Raw genomic sequence first — 16772 nt, forward strand, 5'->3', positions numbered from 1 at the left:
GTCGCTCAGGCTGGAGTGCAGTGGCATGATCTCGGCTCACTGCAACCTCCGCCTCCCGGGTTCAAGCGATTCTTCTGCCTCTGCTTTCCAAGTGGCTGGGACTACAGGCGTGCGCCACCACACCCAGCTAATTTTTGTATTTTTTTTTTAAGTAGAGACGCGGTTTCACCATGTGTTGGCCAGGCTGGTCTCGAACTCCTGACCTCAGGTGACCCGCCCACCTCGGCCTCCCAAAGTGCTTGGATTACAGGTGTGAGCTACTGCGCCCGGCCAGCTCTTAGTCTTAAACCTAACAGTACGTTATCTCCTTTTGCTAACTGATTTGTAGCTAAAACTTCAACAAGCACTGGACTTTGAGTTTGAACACTTAGTCTAAAGGTCTACTAAGTTCAGTCTAGTGAGTGTGCGCAATTAAGTCACATTTTGAATTTCAAGTCTCTCGCCTTAGGCAAAACACCACCACCTGATGCTGACCAGCGGGGCGAGACACGGCAGCTGGGCAGGGAAGCGATGCGATCGATAACTCAGGTGCGCCGCTGACTGTTGGATTGGCTCGAACTTCTCCCGCCAGGCCTAACCTACTCCCGCGCACTCCTGGGCCCGCCCCGCCGCCATCTTGGTCTAGGAGGGAGAGCGCCGCACGCGTGAGTAAACAGCCGGAGCAGGGACAGTCGAGCTCTGGCAGCGTCCGGGTGCTGCGGGGCAGAGGCGGAGAGGACCCTGTCCTGATCTTCCTAGGTGGGATAAATATCGGGGTCACAGTGATAGGCCGCGGGGAGCCCTTAGTCTGCCCACCCTCCGCCCCCTCGCGGCGAGATGCCTCGTTCCCCGGGCTTCTCCCGCCCTCTGCCGATCTCCTCCCTCTGTTGAAAGCTGCCCGGGAAAGTGGTGGCGGGAGCGGGCCCAGGCCCGAATGTGGCGTGGCCTCAGGTTCCTGGTGCCGGGCGCCGGAGGAGGTTCGCGCTGGGGTTTGGTGCTTCGGAGGCCTGGGGTGTAGACGCGGCGTGGCTGTGAGGCCGGGGCGGGCGTGCGGGTGTGAGGGCTGGACTCACACGGCCGCCGCGGGGCTGTTTCCATCGGTCACTGGATTTTCTCCTCTTCCGGTTCGGGCCTCAGGGTGGCCGACATGACGGCCAGGGGTCAGAGCCCCCTCGCGCCGCTGTTGGAGACTTTGGAAGACCCTTCTGCCTCCCATGGAGGGCAGACTGACGCTTACCTGAGTCTGACCAGGTGAGGTCCGCCACGGGGCGTTGCTGGGTGGGGGGAGCGCTCTAGACTGGGGAGAAAGAAGGTGGTTGGGAGGGGCGCGTAGAATGAATATGAGTTCTAGAAGTCTGGCAAATGTGAGGACACCCGAGTCGCGGACGCGTTGTGGGGCGGGGGAGATGTATCCTAGGTGACGTTCCCGGGTACTGCTGCTGGTGCGCTTGAGGTGTGTGTTTGGAACGAGGGAGCTTGCACGTGTTTTGCAAGCGAGGGATTTTTAAAAGTTTCGCTTGGAAGTAGTTGTTGGAGGAGGGGTTTTCAGTGTAAACCTCCGATGTGTTGGGAAAATGTGGCTACCCAGAGTTGTTTTTTTTTTAACAGCCATAAACTGATTTTTATTAATTGCAAAATGCTTCAAAGTAATTTTCATAGAAATGTACTAAACTTTTGTAAAACCTTTTGTAAAGGCTTAGTAAATCGTTAGTAATTAGGGATAGGGATCCCCGTTCTGTCTTTTTGGAGTCAGGCTATCACAACTTGCGTGTAACGTATGTAAAATGTTATTCTGAAGAGTTTTCTACTTTCACTTCTGATATATATTGCATTATATATTCTATATGCCTTTAAGGACTTTACCTACTGGGTTAATTCATTTACAAGAGTTAGAAAGTAATTTTTAAAAAGGTGGTGCATGTATTTTAGGGAGTTTTTTTTTTTTCCCCTGTCAACTACCTAAACTTGTGTTCTTCCTGCTTTTTAAGTCGTATGACTGGAGAAGAAGGAAAAGAAGTAATTATAGAAATCGAGAAAAAGCTTCCTCGGCTGTACAAAGTTTTAAAGGTATGTATCTGTTTGTTAAATAGTTTTTCACTTTTGGTAGTTTGTTTTTTTTGTTGTTGTTGTTTTGCGGTGGAGTTTCGCTCTTGTTGCCAGAGAGTGCAGTGGCTCGGCCTTGGCTCACTGAAACCTCCGCCTTTCAGGTTCAAGCGATTCTCCTGCCTCAGCCTCCTGAATAGCTGGGATTACAGGCATCTGTCACCACCCCGGCTAATTGTTTATTTTTAGTAGAGAAGAGGTTTCTCCATATTGGTCAGGCTGGTCTCGAACTCCCGACCTCAGGCGATCCTCCTTCCTCGGCCTCCCAAAGTGTTGGGATTACAGGCGTGAGCCACCTTGCTGAGACACTTTTGGTGGTTTTTAAAAGTTTTGCCGGTTGACTCAAAAGCTTTGAATCTAAAATATAACAGTAGTAATACTGATTATAATACTCTTTATTGTTACTTAAAGCTTCTCAGGTACTTTCTTAATTACCTTACATGCTTTATCACTTAACTCTCCATAGTTCCATGAGATTATTTCTTAATGATCACTTTGCAGGTGAAGAAATTAATTTAATTTGCCTAAGTTGCCTAAGGGCACTTGAATCTGAGTTTGTGCTCTTGAAAGCAGTGATCAGAGATTAACCTGTTTTCTTTCCTTTGGGAATCTACATCTAAGTAAGTGATTTTAAAATTACAGTTGTCTTTGGTCTACTCTGTAGGTAGCATTAATTTCTTTTTCCTCATTCACCCTCAGTTTTTGCTACAACTGTTATCTTTTTTGCTTTAGGGAAATGATGTTTGACATCATACATATGGAGCTGTGTTCGTGTCTTCACTTGCCTACTCAGTGGCTTCCTGACCATCCTCAACATATTTTAAATTTTCTTGTTTTTAGAATGAAAAAGTTGAACTTTATCTCCAATGTTTCTTTGAGTTCTTATTTTTATGACCTTGTTCCTTTTTTAAAAAATATTTTGTGGTTTTATTATGACCTTGTTCTTGTGCTTTTATTTTTGTTTTTAATTATTGAGGTGGGGATCTTGATAGGTTGCCTAAGCCAGTCTCGAACTCCTGGGTCCAAACGATCCTCCCACCTCAGCCTCCTTAGTAACTGAGATTACAAGTAGGTGCCACCATGCCCAACTTTTATGCTTTTTGTTTGTTTCAGGCAGATCTTGCTCTGTCACCCATGCCGGAGTGCAGTTTCACAATCTCAGCTCACTGCAACCTCTGTCTCCCATGTTCAAGTGATTTTCCTGCCTCAGCCTCCTGAGTAGCTGGGATTACAGGCATGCCCTCACCACGTCTGGCTAATATTTTTAGTAGAGACGGGGTTTCATCATGTTGACCAGGTTGGTCTTGAACTCCTGACTTCAGGTGATCCGCCCGTCTTGGGCCTCCCAAAGTGCTGGGATTACAGGTGTGAGCCACCGTGCCCAGCTGTGTGCCTTTAAACAAGTGTTTCATCCAGACACGTACTGTACATTTTAACGTGATTTTTGGCTAAGTATTAACAGAGATACTGCCTACTCTTGGTGTTGTCATAGTCATCAACTTTTTTTGTGTAAGCAGAAACTTTATTGTGTGCTAGTTACTTAATATCGGTGTTTATTCCATTTTCTTTATTGTCATATTCCACATTGTTGTAATTCGATGTAAAGACATGCACTTTCGTATATTGAGCATTTATAGGATCAGGAACTCTATTGCATACTTTTTTTTTGGTTTTTTTTTTTTTTTTTGGCGGGGGACAGAGTTTTGCTCTTGTTGCCCAGGCTGGAGTGCAGTGGCTTGAACACCTCCCGGGTTCAAGCTGTTCTTCTGCCTCAGCCTCCCAAGTAGCTGGGATTACAGGCATGCGCCACCATGCCCGGCTAATTTTTTTTCGTATTTTTAGTAGGGACGGGGTTTCTCCATGTTGGTTGGCCACTGGGCCCAGTCTTATTGCATACATTTTGAGTCAAGTTGCATTGTTTGTAAATAGGATTTGTACCTGAAATTATTTGGATACACGTGGAAGGTTGATAATAGGACAATAGCAATTTTAAGCAATGAAAGGATAATTGAATTCTTTCAGAGTAGTAACCATACCAGGTAAAGTAGAACATGTTTCTATGTTGTGTTTAGAGTTCAGCTAGGATTGTGTCTAGGAATCCACAACATTCTTGAAAATGAGACACATTATTGTTAAGGAACACTTTCAAGTAAGTTTAATGAAAATTAATCACAGACATTTACTAGCTATTATCCAGGAGATATAGTAGTAGCTCTCAAAGTATTAAGCCTTACTTAGTTGCTTACACCTGGTTGCTGTACTATATCCCTTACATTCTGTACTCTAGGGTTTGAATTTTTTGGCTTCGTTTTGTAAATATAGAAGACACTGCAGAGAAGTATCTGCTCATATATTTAACCATTAACATTTGCTATTCTCCTGCTCAGGAATTTGAGGATTCCTTGGATATTTGATTCAAACAGATATGGGGGATTTTGAAGATAAATCCCTTTGGAGTAGGAAATGGTACAAGGAAATGGGGTACAGGGTAAAAGTAAACATACTGAGATCCTCTTTGACAGATTTGGCCTTTTATAGCTTTTACATAAATACTATAAGTTGGACTTTCAATTCTAGATTGACAGCCAGGCAAGGTGGCTCACACCTGTAATCCCAGCACTTTGGGAGGTCTGAGGCGGGTGGATCACCTGAGGTCAGGAGTTCGAGACCAGCCTGGCCAACATGGTGAAACCCCCATCTCTACTAAAAATACAAAAAATGAGCCAGGCATGGTGGCGCACGCCTGTCATCCCAGCTACTCTTGAACCTGGGAAGCGGAGGTTGCAGTGAGAGACTATTGCAGTGAGTTGAGATTACATCATTGCACTCCAACCTGGTCAAGAGTGAAACTCTTGTCTCCAAAAAAAAAAAAAACAATTTCTAGATTGACATGGATTGAAATTCTCTTATGTATAAAGTAAGGTTTAAAAAAATTGTTTTATATAACTACTAATTGAGATAATAATAGATACTTTATAAATGTTACATTCTAACCCCTTCCTTCTCCCAGTCTTGGAGGAAGAGATGTCACTCCCCTCTAAAGTTAGGATGTTAGCTTTTGCATTTGAGTCTCTTGTTTACTCAGTGGTGGGGCCTTACTCCCTTTTCCCTGTTATGTCTTTAGCATTTTTCATCTGTTGACCTCTTTTTCTTTGCTTTCATAGGTGTAGAGATATCCTTTATCTTCATTCAGTTGCTCTTGATCCAGTTTCCTCTCCTTTCTTTGCCAAACTGTACACATGGCCTTCTGATTTTATTCCTTGTTTATTTTTGTTTTTTATGCATATTCTCAAGGATTTGTTGGAGTAAAATGTGATGAATTTGTTTGTTCTGTAATTGACTTCTGCTTTCTAAAGATTGATTTACAGTTGTGCTTGTTTGTAATAAATGTGGTTTTGTTTTTGTAGACTCACATTTCCAGTCAAAACTCGGAGCTGAGTAGTGCTGCTCTACAAGCCCTGGGGTTTTGCTTATATAATCCCAAAATTACCTCAGAATTATCAGGTAGATAAATTTCTTATGACTGTCAATAGTTTTAGAGTATAAAGTATAAATTTTAAGTATAATTTGATGCTGTTAAAAGTACTATTATCTCTGGATTAGTTTCAGAACCTGTAGTTTAAGGTTTGCTTTTAGGAAAGAATGTTTAGATTATCATCACCTACACGTAGCTCTAACTTTGATACTACAAAATTTGCTCATAAAATTAAGGGGTATTTGACAAAAACTTAGCTGGGCGTAGTGGCGGGCGCCTGTAGTCCCAGCTACTCGGGAGGCTGAGGCAGGAGAATGGCATGAACCCGGGAGGCGGAGCTTGCAGTGAACTGAGATCACCCCACTGCACTCCAGACTGGGAGAGTGAGCGAGACTGTCTCAAAAAAAAAAAAAAAAAAGAAAAAAAAAAATAAGGGTATTTGCTGGGTGCGGTGTCTCATGCCTGTAATCCCAGCACTTTGGGAGGCTGAGGCGGGCAGATCAGCTAAGGTCAGGAGTTGAAGACTAGCCTGGCCAACATGGAGAAACCCCATCTTTACTAAAAATACAAAAAAATTAGCCGGGCGTTATGGCGCATGCCTGTGATCCCAGCAACTCAGGAGGCTGGGGCAGGAGAATCGCTTGAACGCGGGAGGTGGAGGTTGCAGAGAGCCAAGATGGTGCCATTGCACTCCAGCCTGGGAAGGAAGAGTGAAACTCCGTCTCAAACAAAAATAAAATAAAAAGGGTATTTAAACATGATTGCTGTAAAAATGGAAATTTTTATTCAGGCATATGCACTAAGGAATATGCTGAATTGAAAAGTTCTTTGACATAATGATAAATGTGGGATAATTTGGAACTAAAAGTGGTAATAAAAGCACAGAACCTAATGCTAAGTTTTCAAGTAGTCTGCATTGTTGTTCCAGTTAGATGATTTCCATTGTAAAGGAAACTCTTTAGAGAAGGAAAGTTAGGAATAAAGATGTCAAAGTTGTTACCATCTGTTTTTGAGGGAAAAGCTGCTGCTTGCTCTTTTTTATACATGGAAGTGTTAACAACCTAAAGCAGGAGTTGTTCATTTTGGAGCAGAGATGCAGGATTGAAAACATCTTACCAAAAATTAATTGTCTTGTATGTTCAAACCTACAGTGATATCTGTAGTTACTTCAGTTGCACAAGAAAGTCTGATTTGGTGTCTGTTGTTTATTTTCTCTCAGTATACCTTCCCCTCTAATCTGAATTTTGTGTTTTGGGGAGAAGTTTGGTATCAGCATTGGTTCTCTGATCTATTCTCTGGATATACTTTTAATTTTATGATTGATGAGTATATTGTTTTCTCTAGTTTTATATTTGAGACTTTAAAGAGTATCAACTATTCTATACAAAATTAAAACTGCTTGTTTTTCAGAGGCAAATGCTCTAGAATTGCTTTCAAAATTGAATGATACCATTAAGAGTTCAGACAAAAATGTACGTACCAGAGCACTTTGGGTGATATCTAAGCAGACATTTCCCTCTGACGTGGTTGGCAAAATGGTGAGTATAGTTTTTGGGTATGCCGTCTTAACTATATGCCAATTAAAAAACAACTATAATGCCAATAAAAACAGTTCAGGCTTATTTCATTTGTATTTATTTGGTTTGTTTTTTAGGTATCCAGTATAATTGATTCATTAGAAATACTATTTAATAAAGGAGAGACGCATTCTGCTGTTGTTGATTTTGAAGCGTTAAATGTTATCATAAGGTATGCATTTGGATGCTGTGCAAATTGAAGAATAGTTTTCATAAGTTTAGCTGAAGGGGGAGAGGGCTTTTGGAATTTAAATGAGAGACAGACATTGAAAGGGGGAAATGTCTTTTACACCAAAAGACTCAAGGACAAGAAGTAACAGAAAGAAGATGGAAGTAGATGTGCATGGGTTACTAGGTGTTTAAAATTTTTACTGGGACCATGTTCAAGGTGAAGTCTTGGTTATGTTCCTGCTAGTAACATACACAGTTCGGGTTTGAAAAATACCTCTGTTAAAGCTTGTTGTAAGGGTTTTAAAAATAATGTAAACTCATAAGTGGGCTTAGGGGTTGTTTAGAAAGGCAATCAGTGTTTAGCAGGGAATAGGAGAGTACCTTCTTCATTTTTGTTATAACAGGCACGCCAACAGCATAAACTCTTTTTTTTTTTTAAGTGTAAACTCTTTGATGACATGATTTCTGTCTTCCCTGTTTTTTGTTCTTTAAAGTTTTCTTGTTGAGTTACTTGCTTTAACTTGCCCACTGTTGAATGCTCTGATTGATGCTAAGATTATGTCATCGTTCTCTGGCTATCCTCTTCTATAACAATGATGAATTTAGCATAACAATAAGTAATACAGTTGGCCCTTTGTAGGTTCTGCATCCTTGTATTTAACCAATTGAGGGTTGAAAGTCTCAGAAAAATTGCATCTGTATTGAACATGTACGGACTTTGATTTTCTTGTCATTATTTCCTAAACAGTACAGTTTAACAACTACTTACTTAGCACTTACATTGTATTAGCTATTATCAGTAATCTAGAAATGATTTAAAGTATAGGGGAAGATGTGCATAAGTTATATGCAAATACAGTCGTGTCATATAATGATGGAAATACATTCTGAGGAATGCATCATTATATAATTTCATCATTGTGCAAACATAGAGTGGACTTACACAAACCTAGAGGGGAGAGCCTACTGTATACCTAGGCTGCATGGTACAACCTGTTGCTCCCAGGCTACAGACCTGTACAGTGTATTACTGTACTGGATATTGTAGGCACTTCTAACACAATACTATTTGTGTACCTAAACATAGAAAAGGTACAGTAAAAATATGATTAAAAAGATTAAAAAATGGTACACCTGTATCTGGTGCTTACCACGGATGGAGGTTTTAGGACTAAAGTTTCTTTGGGTGAGTCAGTGAAGGAGTGATGAGGGAATGTGAAGGTCTGGGATGTTACTGTGCACTATTGTAGATTATTCATAAAGACTGTACACTTATGCTACACTAAATCTATAAAAACATTTAAAAAATAAATTAGTCTCTACTTTCTGTAACTTTTTTTGAGACAATCACACTGTTGTTCAGGCTGGAGTGTAGTGGGGTGATATCGGCGCTCTGCAACCTCCACCCCCCAGGTTCAAGTAATTCTTGTGCCTCAGCTTCCTGAGTAGCTGGGATTATAGGCACCCGCCACCACGACCGGCTTATTTTTGTATTTTTAGCAGAAATGGGATTTTGCCATGTTGGCCAGGCTGGTGTTGAACTCCTGACCTCAGGTGATCCACCCACCTCAGCCCCCCAAAGTGCTGGGATTGCAGGCGTGAACCACTGTGCCTGGCCAGCCTATTGTAACTTTAGACTTTAAAGTTTTAAAACTTTTTGACTTTTGTAAGAATAATTAGCTTTGGCTGGGCACAGTGGCTCATGCCTGTAATCCCAGAACTTTGGGAGGCCCAGGTGGGCAGATTACCTGAGGTCAGCAGCGTGAGAGCAGCCTGGTCAACATGGTGAAACCCCATCTCTACTGAAAATACAAAATTAGCTGGGCGTGGTGATGTGTGCCTGTAATCTTCAGCTATATGGGAGACTGAGGCATGAGAATCACTTGCACCCAGGAGGCAGAGGTTGCAGTGCGCTGAGATCGTGCCACTGCACTCCAGCTTGGGTGACAGAGAGACTTGGTCTCAAAAAAAAAAAAAGAAGAATACTTAGCTTAAAACACAAACATACAATTGTACAAAATTATTTTCCCTCGTTAAATCCTTATTCTAGGAGCCTTAATTTTTAATTTATTTATTTGTTTTTGACTTTCATAACTTTTTGGTTAACAACATAACACATCAGCCTAGGGCCTCTTGCAGGGTCAGGATCCTTATCAGTGTTTCCCACCACCACATCTTGTCATACTAAAACTTGTTCAAGGGCAATAACATGCATGGAGCTGTCATCTGTGGTTAATGCTGCCTTCTGGAGTATCTGCCGAAGGACCCTTCAAGGCTACTTTACAGTTAACTTTTTAAAAATAGAAGTAGGAGTAAACTCTAATAATAAAAATTATAGTGTGGTATATACATAAACCGGTAACATAGTCATTTAAAAAAAATTTTTTTTTATTACTATTTTTTGTGTGTGTGACGGAGTCTTGCTCTGTCGCCAGGCTGGAACACAGTGGTGAGGTCTTGGCTCACTGCAACCTCTGCCTCTCGGATTCAAGCTATTCTGCCTCAGCCTCCCAAGTAGCTGGGATTACAAGCAAGTGCCACCACGCCCAGCTAAGTTTTGTATTTTTAGAAGAGACGGGGTTTCACCATGTTAGGATAGTCTCCATCTCCCCGTGGATAGTCTCCATGATCCCCCCGCCTCGGTCTCCCAAAGTGCTGAGATTACAGGTGTGAGCCACCGCACCTGGCCGGTCATTTCTTATCATCTTAATAGTACAGTAATGTCCTGTATATAATTGTGCTGTACTTTTATGTGAATGAGAGTGCAGTAGATTTGTTGGTTTACACCATTGTTATCAGAAACATGAATAATGTATTGCACTGCAATGTTACAACAGCTACAATGTCACTAGGTGATAGGAACTTGTCAGGTCCCTTAAAATCTTACTGGACCACTATTGTGAATGTGCTGCGTTTTTAACCAAAACGTTTGTTTGTGGTGCATGACTATACCGTCCTTTTTATATCAGACCTGAGCATTATTGTGAGGTCCTAGAACCAGTACCCCAGGGATACTGAGGGGTGACTGTAATATTTCAATCTTAAGACAAGATTAGTTCTTTAAAAAAAATTTACAAAATTAATAATGTGCAAATTAGTAAAAATTGTATCTATTTCTTGTGTGCATATGCGTATTTGTATATATTCTAAAACAAATGGGCCGTACTGTGTATATTTCTGTGTGTCACATATTTTACTGCTTGTTAAGACTTAAAACGTGACGTCACGCTAATTATTCGTTGATTTCTTTATTATAGGCTAATTGAACAAGCCCCAACTCAAATGGGAGAAGAGGCAGTGAGGTGGGCAAAACTGGTCATACCTTTAGTGGTTCATTCAGCACAAAAGGTACATTTGCGGGGAGCAACTGCTTTGGAGATGGGAATGCCATTATTGCTTCAGAAACAGCAAGAAATAGCATCTATTACAGAGCAGCTTATGACTACTGTGAGTGTTCTTTTATGTAAGAATTTTCTGGATACTGCATCAGAAGGTTTTGCACTGAGCTTAAAATTCAGTCTGGGGGGCCAGGTATAGTGGCTCTCACCTGTAGTCCCAATGTGGGAGGCTGGGAGGCTGAGGTGGGAGGATTGCTTGAGGCCAGGAGTTCCAGACCCATCTGGGCAACAGAGTGAGACCCATCTCTACAAAATATCTTAAAAATTAGCTGGGCGTGGTGGCACGCACCTGTAGTCTCAGATGCTTGGGAGGCTAAGGCGGGAGGATTGCTTGACCAGAAATTTGAGGCTGCAGTGAGCTATGATCTCACCACTGCATTCTAGCCTGGCTGAGTGAGAGCCTGTCCCCACCCCCCAAAAAAAAAATCTGGGCATATTGGTATAGTTGCACTATGAGCTAGGATTTTAGCTTTGAATCACAACATTAAGAATTGCATAAGTTAGCATAGGCACCTTGCTTATTACATAGTAGTAAGGAGGGGAGCTATCTATTGTTACTAAAATCCAGACATTTTACTTCGTTCCCAATAAATAGGAAATAGGAATTGTATTGCTGAAAGAGGGAGAGCATTAACTGATTCACTCATGTTTGGGTTGTTACTGTATAATCCTAGGAGATACAAATTTAATGTACATAAACTTACCTAGTCTCTATAGTTTTCTAGTTATTACTTGCCACAGGTTTTAGGTTTTCTAACCATTGTTCTTGTAACATATTTACTGGGCATCTGATATATGTAGTGCTTTGTTGCAGGCGCTGTAAATATAGCAGTGAACAAAAGAGGCTTGATGGAGCTTATTTTCTTGTGGGAGAGATAATTAAGTACATAGTGTAGTAAGTGAAGAGCACTAAGGAGAAGAGCAAGGACTGGAGAGTGCCGTGAGAAAGGAATGTAAGGTGGTCAGAGAAGGCAAAGGAAAGGACATTTGAACAGTGATTTGAAGGCAGAGGAGTTACCCATGTGGATAATGTAGGGTAACTTCATACCAGACAAGAGAACCATGAGGGCAAAAGGCCCGTCTCTAATGGTTGTGTACCTGGTTGGTGTTCTGGGAACACTGGGGGCAGTATGACAGTAGTGGAGTGAATTAGAGAGAGGAAAAGAGGGCCCAATCACATAGGACCATGGCGGGAACCATTGTAAGGACGGATTTTTTACTCTAGGTTACATGGAAAGCCATATTTGAAGGCCTTGTTTTATTTTTTGTTTTAAGAGACAGGGTCTCACTATATTAACCAAGCAGATCTTGAACTCCTGGGCTCAAGCAGTCCTCCCACTTTAGTCTCCCAAAGTTTTGGGATGACAGGCGTGAGCCACCACACCCAGCCCCTAAAACCTGGGATTTTACTTGCTTAAAATGCAGAAGACTTCTTGGTAATGTTCAGTATGACAAAGTAACTTGAGTGTCTTCATAAATAGCTTTATTCTGATGAATTCATTTTTTAGTAACATATATATACATATAAATTTTTTTTTTTTTGAGACAGTTTCGTGATTGTTGCCCAGGCTGGAGTGCAGTGACGCGGTCTCAGCTCACTGTAGTCTCCATCTCTTGGGTTCAGGTGATTCTCCTGCCTCAGCAGGAGTAGCTGGGATTATAGGCACCTGCCACCATGCCCGACTGATATTTGTATTTTTAGTAGAGATGGGGTTTCACCATATTGGCCAGGCTGGTCTCGAACTTTTGACCTTGTGATCTGCCTGCCTCAGCCTCCCAAAGTGCTGAGATTACAGGCATGAGCCACCGTGCCTGACCAGAAAATCCCTTTTGTAACCCATTTATCAAGCTTGCAACAAAGCATATATGAAATTCTTTATATAAATTTGAGCTAAAAATTATTTCACGTTTGTTGATTATGAAGCTATTAATGTATTTTTTCATTATTAGTGTGAAAATATTAATACAGTGCCATTTAAACTAGTTAATGATATGCATGCTGACATTTTTAGGGTAAAGTATATTGTTAGGAAAAAAGTTGGATTGATGGATGGTAGGATGGCCAGATAGGTGATAAGACCAACAAGTGTTAATGATAGAATCTGGTTGTTTGTATTAGAGCATTTACTGTAAAAACTCCTTCACATTTGCTCTATGCTTCAGCTTTTCTTGTGGAGTTTTTTGGGAGGGGTAATTTTTTTTTTTTTTTTTTTTTTGAGACAGTCTCGCTCTGTCACCCAGGCTGGAGTGCAGTGGCACGTTCTCTGCTTTCTGCACCCTCCGCCTCCTGGGTTCAAGCAATTCTCATGCCTTAGCCTCCCGAGTAGTAGGAATTACAGGCGCCTGCCACCACACCCAGCTAATTTTTGTATTTTTAGTAGAGATGGGGCTTCACTGTATTGGCCAGGCTGGTCTTGAACTCCTGACTTCAGGTGATCTGCCTGCCTTGGCCTCCCAAAGTGCTGGGATTACAGGCTTGACCCACCGCACCTGGCCTTGGGTTGGGTAATATTTTTATCATGGAGAAAACTGGTTATTGAAAATTATTCCTAGACTTTGATATTGGATTTTTTTTTTTCAAAGAGTCTGTTTGGTAAATTAATTGCTTTTGTTTGCAGAAATTAATCTCAGAACTCCAGAAGCTATTTATGAGTAAAAATGAGACTTACGTGTTAAAATTATGGCCTTTGTTTGTCAAACTACTTGGAAGGGTAAGTGCCCAGTTAATGAACAGTCCACAATATTTACATGCTGGACTCTTTCTTTTCTTACCTTTTGTTTGTACACTCGATGCTCATTATTTCCTTTGTACAGCTGATGCTCATTATTTCATGCTTACTAAAATTCATTTGTAAATCTGAAATCAGTACTTGCATTGCTTTTGCCATCATTTGTAGACACCCAGGGTGGCAAAGAATTGGAGTCACAATGTGTGTGTTTCCAGCTGAGGTCAAGCAAAGTTACGCTCTGCCTTTTTGTTTTAGTTCTCATACCTTAAACAGGTGTCCTTTTTATAATCCCTGTAATGCCACATTTTTCACTTTTCTGTGCTTTTCCTGGTGGTTTACTGGTTAAATTTGGGACCCAAAGCCTGGGTCCAGATGCTGTCTAGTTTGTGTTCCTAAGCAAAGGAAGGCTGTGATATACCCAATGATGAAAATAAACTTTGTTCAGGCACGATTTATAGAGCTACTGGCTGTGAATTTGATGTTAGTGATTCAGTAATGTAAAATATCTTCTAATAGATAGATGTTAAACAGGTTATATATTGAACAGCTGACAAAAGTGTGTCCATAGACTCAAAGAAACCTAACTGTGTATTTCCCATGGGAGTGATTGCTCAGTATTTGCTAATTTAGTTTCCAGGCTATTTTATATAATAGAAAACCATAACTACTATGAATAATGAGCGAGAATCAACTGTATGTTCAATGATTAAGCAGGTTTTAGGTGGTAGGGGGTGTGCTGCTTTTATTGTGTTCTAACCATTTGTAAATGAAGAATTCAATGGCATTAAATCTATTCATAATGTTATAAGCATCACCATTATCTATACCCAAAACTTGTGCATCATCCGCAACAAAAACTGTACCCATTAAGCAGTAAACTCCCTCTGCCCCCCTCCCCCACCCAGACATCACCCTTTTGTTCTACTTTCAGTCTCTACGAATTTGCTTATTCTAGGTACCTCATAAAAGTGAAATTATAACATATTTGCTCCTCTGTGTCTGGCTTATTTCACTAAGCATAAAGTTTTTTTTATTTTTTTTGAGACAGAGTTTCACTCTTGTGGCCCAGGCTGGAGTGCAATGGTGTGATCTCAGCTCACTGCAACCTCTGCCTCGTGGGTTCAAGCAATTCTCCTGCCTCAGCCTACTGAGTAGCTGGGACTACAGGCATGTGCCTCTATGCCCGGCTAATTTTTGTGTTTTTAGTAGAGACAGGAAGGATTTCACCATTTTGGCCAGGATGATCTTGGTCTCCTGACCTCGTGATCTGCCCACCTCGGCCTCCCAAAGTGCTGGGATTACAGGCATGTGCCACCGTGCCTGGCAGCATAAAGTTTTTAAGATTTATCCATGTCATAACACATATTAAAGTTGCATTCTTATGGCTGAGTGATTGTATATAACACATTTTGTGTATCTGTTGAGAGACATTTAGGTTGTTTCTACCTTTTGGCTATTGTGAATAATGTTGCTGTAAACACCAGTGTACAAATCTGTCAGAGTTACAGCTTTCAGTTTTTTGGGTATATGTTTAAGAGTGGAATTGCTGGGTTATGTAGTAATTCTATGTTGAACTTTTTGAGAAAGCCTCAAACTCTTTCTTTTTTTGAGACAAGGTCTGGCTCTGTCACCCAGGCTGGAGTGCAGTGGCACAACCTCACTCACTTCAACCTGTCTCCCAGGCTCAAACCATCCTCCCACCTCAGCCTCCCGATTACTTGGGACTACCACCCTGCCCAGCTGAATTTTTTTTTTTTTTCCATATATTTTGTAGAGATGGGATTTTGCCATGCTGCTCAGGCTGGTTTCCAACTCAAGTGATCCGCTCGCCTCAGCCTCCAAATTTGCTGGATTACAGGCATGAGCCACTTGGACCAGCCAGCACCAAACTCTTCTGTAGCAGCTGCACCATTTTACATTCCCACCCGTAATGCACTAGGGTTCCACTTTCTTAACATCCTCACCAACACTTTTTATTTTCCTTTTTGTTTTTGATAGCCATTCTAGTGAATGTGAAGTGGGATTGATTTGGTATAGATTTGCATTTCTCTGATTACTAGTGATGTTGAACATCTTTTCACTTGGTTCTTGGCTGTTTTAATTGTCTGTGGAGAAATGTCTAAGTCCTTGGTCCATTTTTGAGTAGGTTTGAATTTTTGTTGAGTTGTAGTTCTTTATATGTTTTTGATATTCATCCCGTATCAGTTATGTGATTTGCAAATATTTGTTTCCATTCTATAGGTTCTCTTTTGCTTTCTTGGTAATATCCATTGCACAGTTTTTAATTTTGGTATATTATGTATATTTTTTGTTATTGCTCATACTTGACATCATATTCATGAAGTTGTTGCCAAATCCAATGTCATTTTTGTTTCCCAATGTGTTCTTGTAAGAATTTTCCAGTTTTAGATCTTGAATATAGATCTTTGAACCATTTTGAGTGAATATTTGGATATGGTGTAAGGTGAGAGTCCAGGTTCATCCTTTTGCGTGTAGATGTTCAGATTCCTCAGTACCATTTATTGAAAAGGTTGTTTTTATTAAATCCTTTTGGTACCCCTTTTTTTTGTTTTTTGAGACAGTCTTACTCTGTTGCCAAGGCTGCAGTGCAGTGGCATGATCTTGGCTCAGTGCAACCTCTACCTCCTGGGTTCAAGCAATTCTCCTGCCTCAGTCTCCCAGGTAGCTGGGATTACAGGTGCCCACCACCTTGCTCGGCTAATTTTTTTTCTTTTTTGTATTTTTATTAGAGATGGGGTTTTACCACATGGCCAGGCTGGTCTCGAACTTCTGAGCTCAAGAGATCCACCCGCCTCGACCTCCCAAAGTGCTGGGATTACAGGCATGAGCCACTGCACCTGGCCTTTGGTGGCCTTTTGAAAATCATTTGAACACAGGTGCAAAGATTTATATCCAAGCTCAGTATTCTGTGCTGTTAGTGTGTATGGCTGTCCTTATGCAGTTACCATATATATTAATTACTATAGCTTTATACTACGTTTGGAAGTCAGTCAGTGTGAGTTGTCTGGTTTTCTTATTTTTCAGGATTGTTTTGGCTTTTAATTTTTAAAAAAAAATTTTTTTTTTTGAGCTGGAGACTCTCCCTGTCACCCAGACTGGAGTGCAGCGGCGTGATCTCACCTCACTGCAACCGCCGCCTCCTGGGTTCAAGTGATTTTCCTGCCTCAGCCTCCTGAGTAGCTGGGACTGCAGTTGCACACCACCATGCCTGGCTGAAGTTTTGTATTTTTAGTAGAGATGGTGTTTCACCATATCGGCCAGGCTGGTCTCGAACTCCTGACCTTGTAATCTGCCCGCCTTGGCCTCCCAAAGTGTTGGG

The 16772-nt window shown here is 41.4% G+C and overlaps 1 protein-coding gene across 7 annotated transcripts in view; it reads left to right on the forward strand.

Moving 5' to 3' along the window:
• The first annotated feature begins 582 nt into the window (after positions 1-582).
• Positions 583-16772, forward strand: part of LOC105492666 (replication timing regulatory factor 1) — an 82206-nt gene continuing 66016 nt past the window's right edge. For 4 of the 7 annotated variants that reach the window (XR_003020661.2, XR_003020660.2, XM_024796273.2 and 1 more), the window contains exons 1-7: positions 1004-1230; positions 1968-2046; positions 5490-5586; positions 6968-7095; positions 7212-7306; positions 10563-10752; positions 13322-13414. Coding sequence is in view for 5 of the 7 variants with exons in the window: in XM_024796273.2 (XP_024652041.2) it covers positions 1127-1230; positions 1968-2046; positions 5490-5586; positions 6968-7095; positions 7212-7306; positions 10563-10752; positions 13322-13414 (786 nt within the window). In the remaining 2 variants the exon portion in view is untranslated. Of the gene's footprint in view, positions 957-1003; positions 1231-1967; positions 2047-5489; positions 5587-6967; positions 7096-7211; positions 7307-10562; positions 10753-13321; positions 13415-16772 lie in introns of those variants that run through there. The other 3 variants (XM_011759908.3, XM_011759907.3, XM_071072762.1) reach the window with 3 other exon arrangements.

Source organism: Macaca nemestrina, chromosome 11 (assembly GCF_043159975.1).
Source record: "Macaca nemestrina isolate mMacNem1 chromosome 11, mMacNem.hap1, whole genome shotgun sequence".
Lineage (NCBI taxonomy): Eukaryota > Metazoa > Chordata > Mammalia > Primates > Cercopithecidae > Macaca > Macaca nemestrina.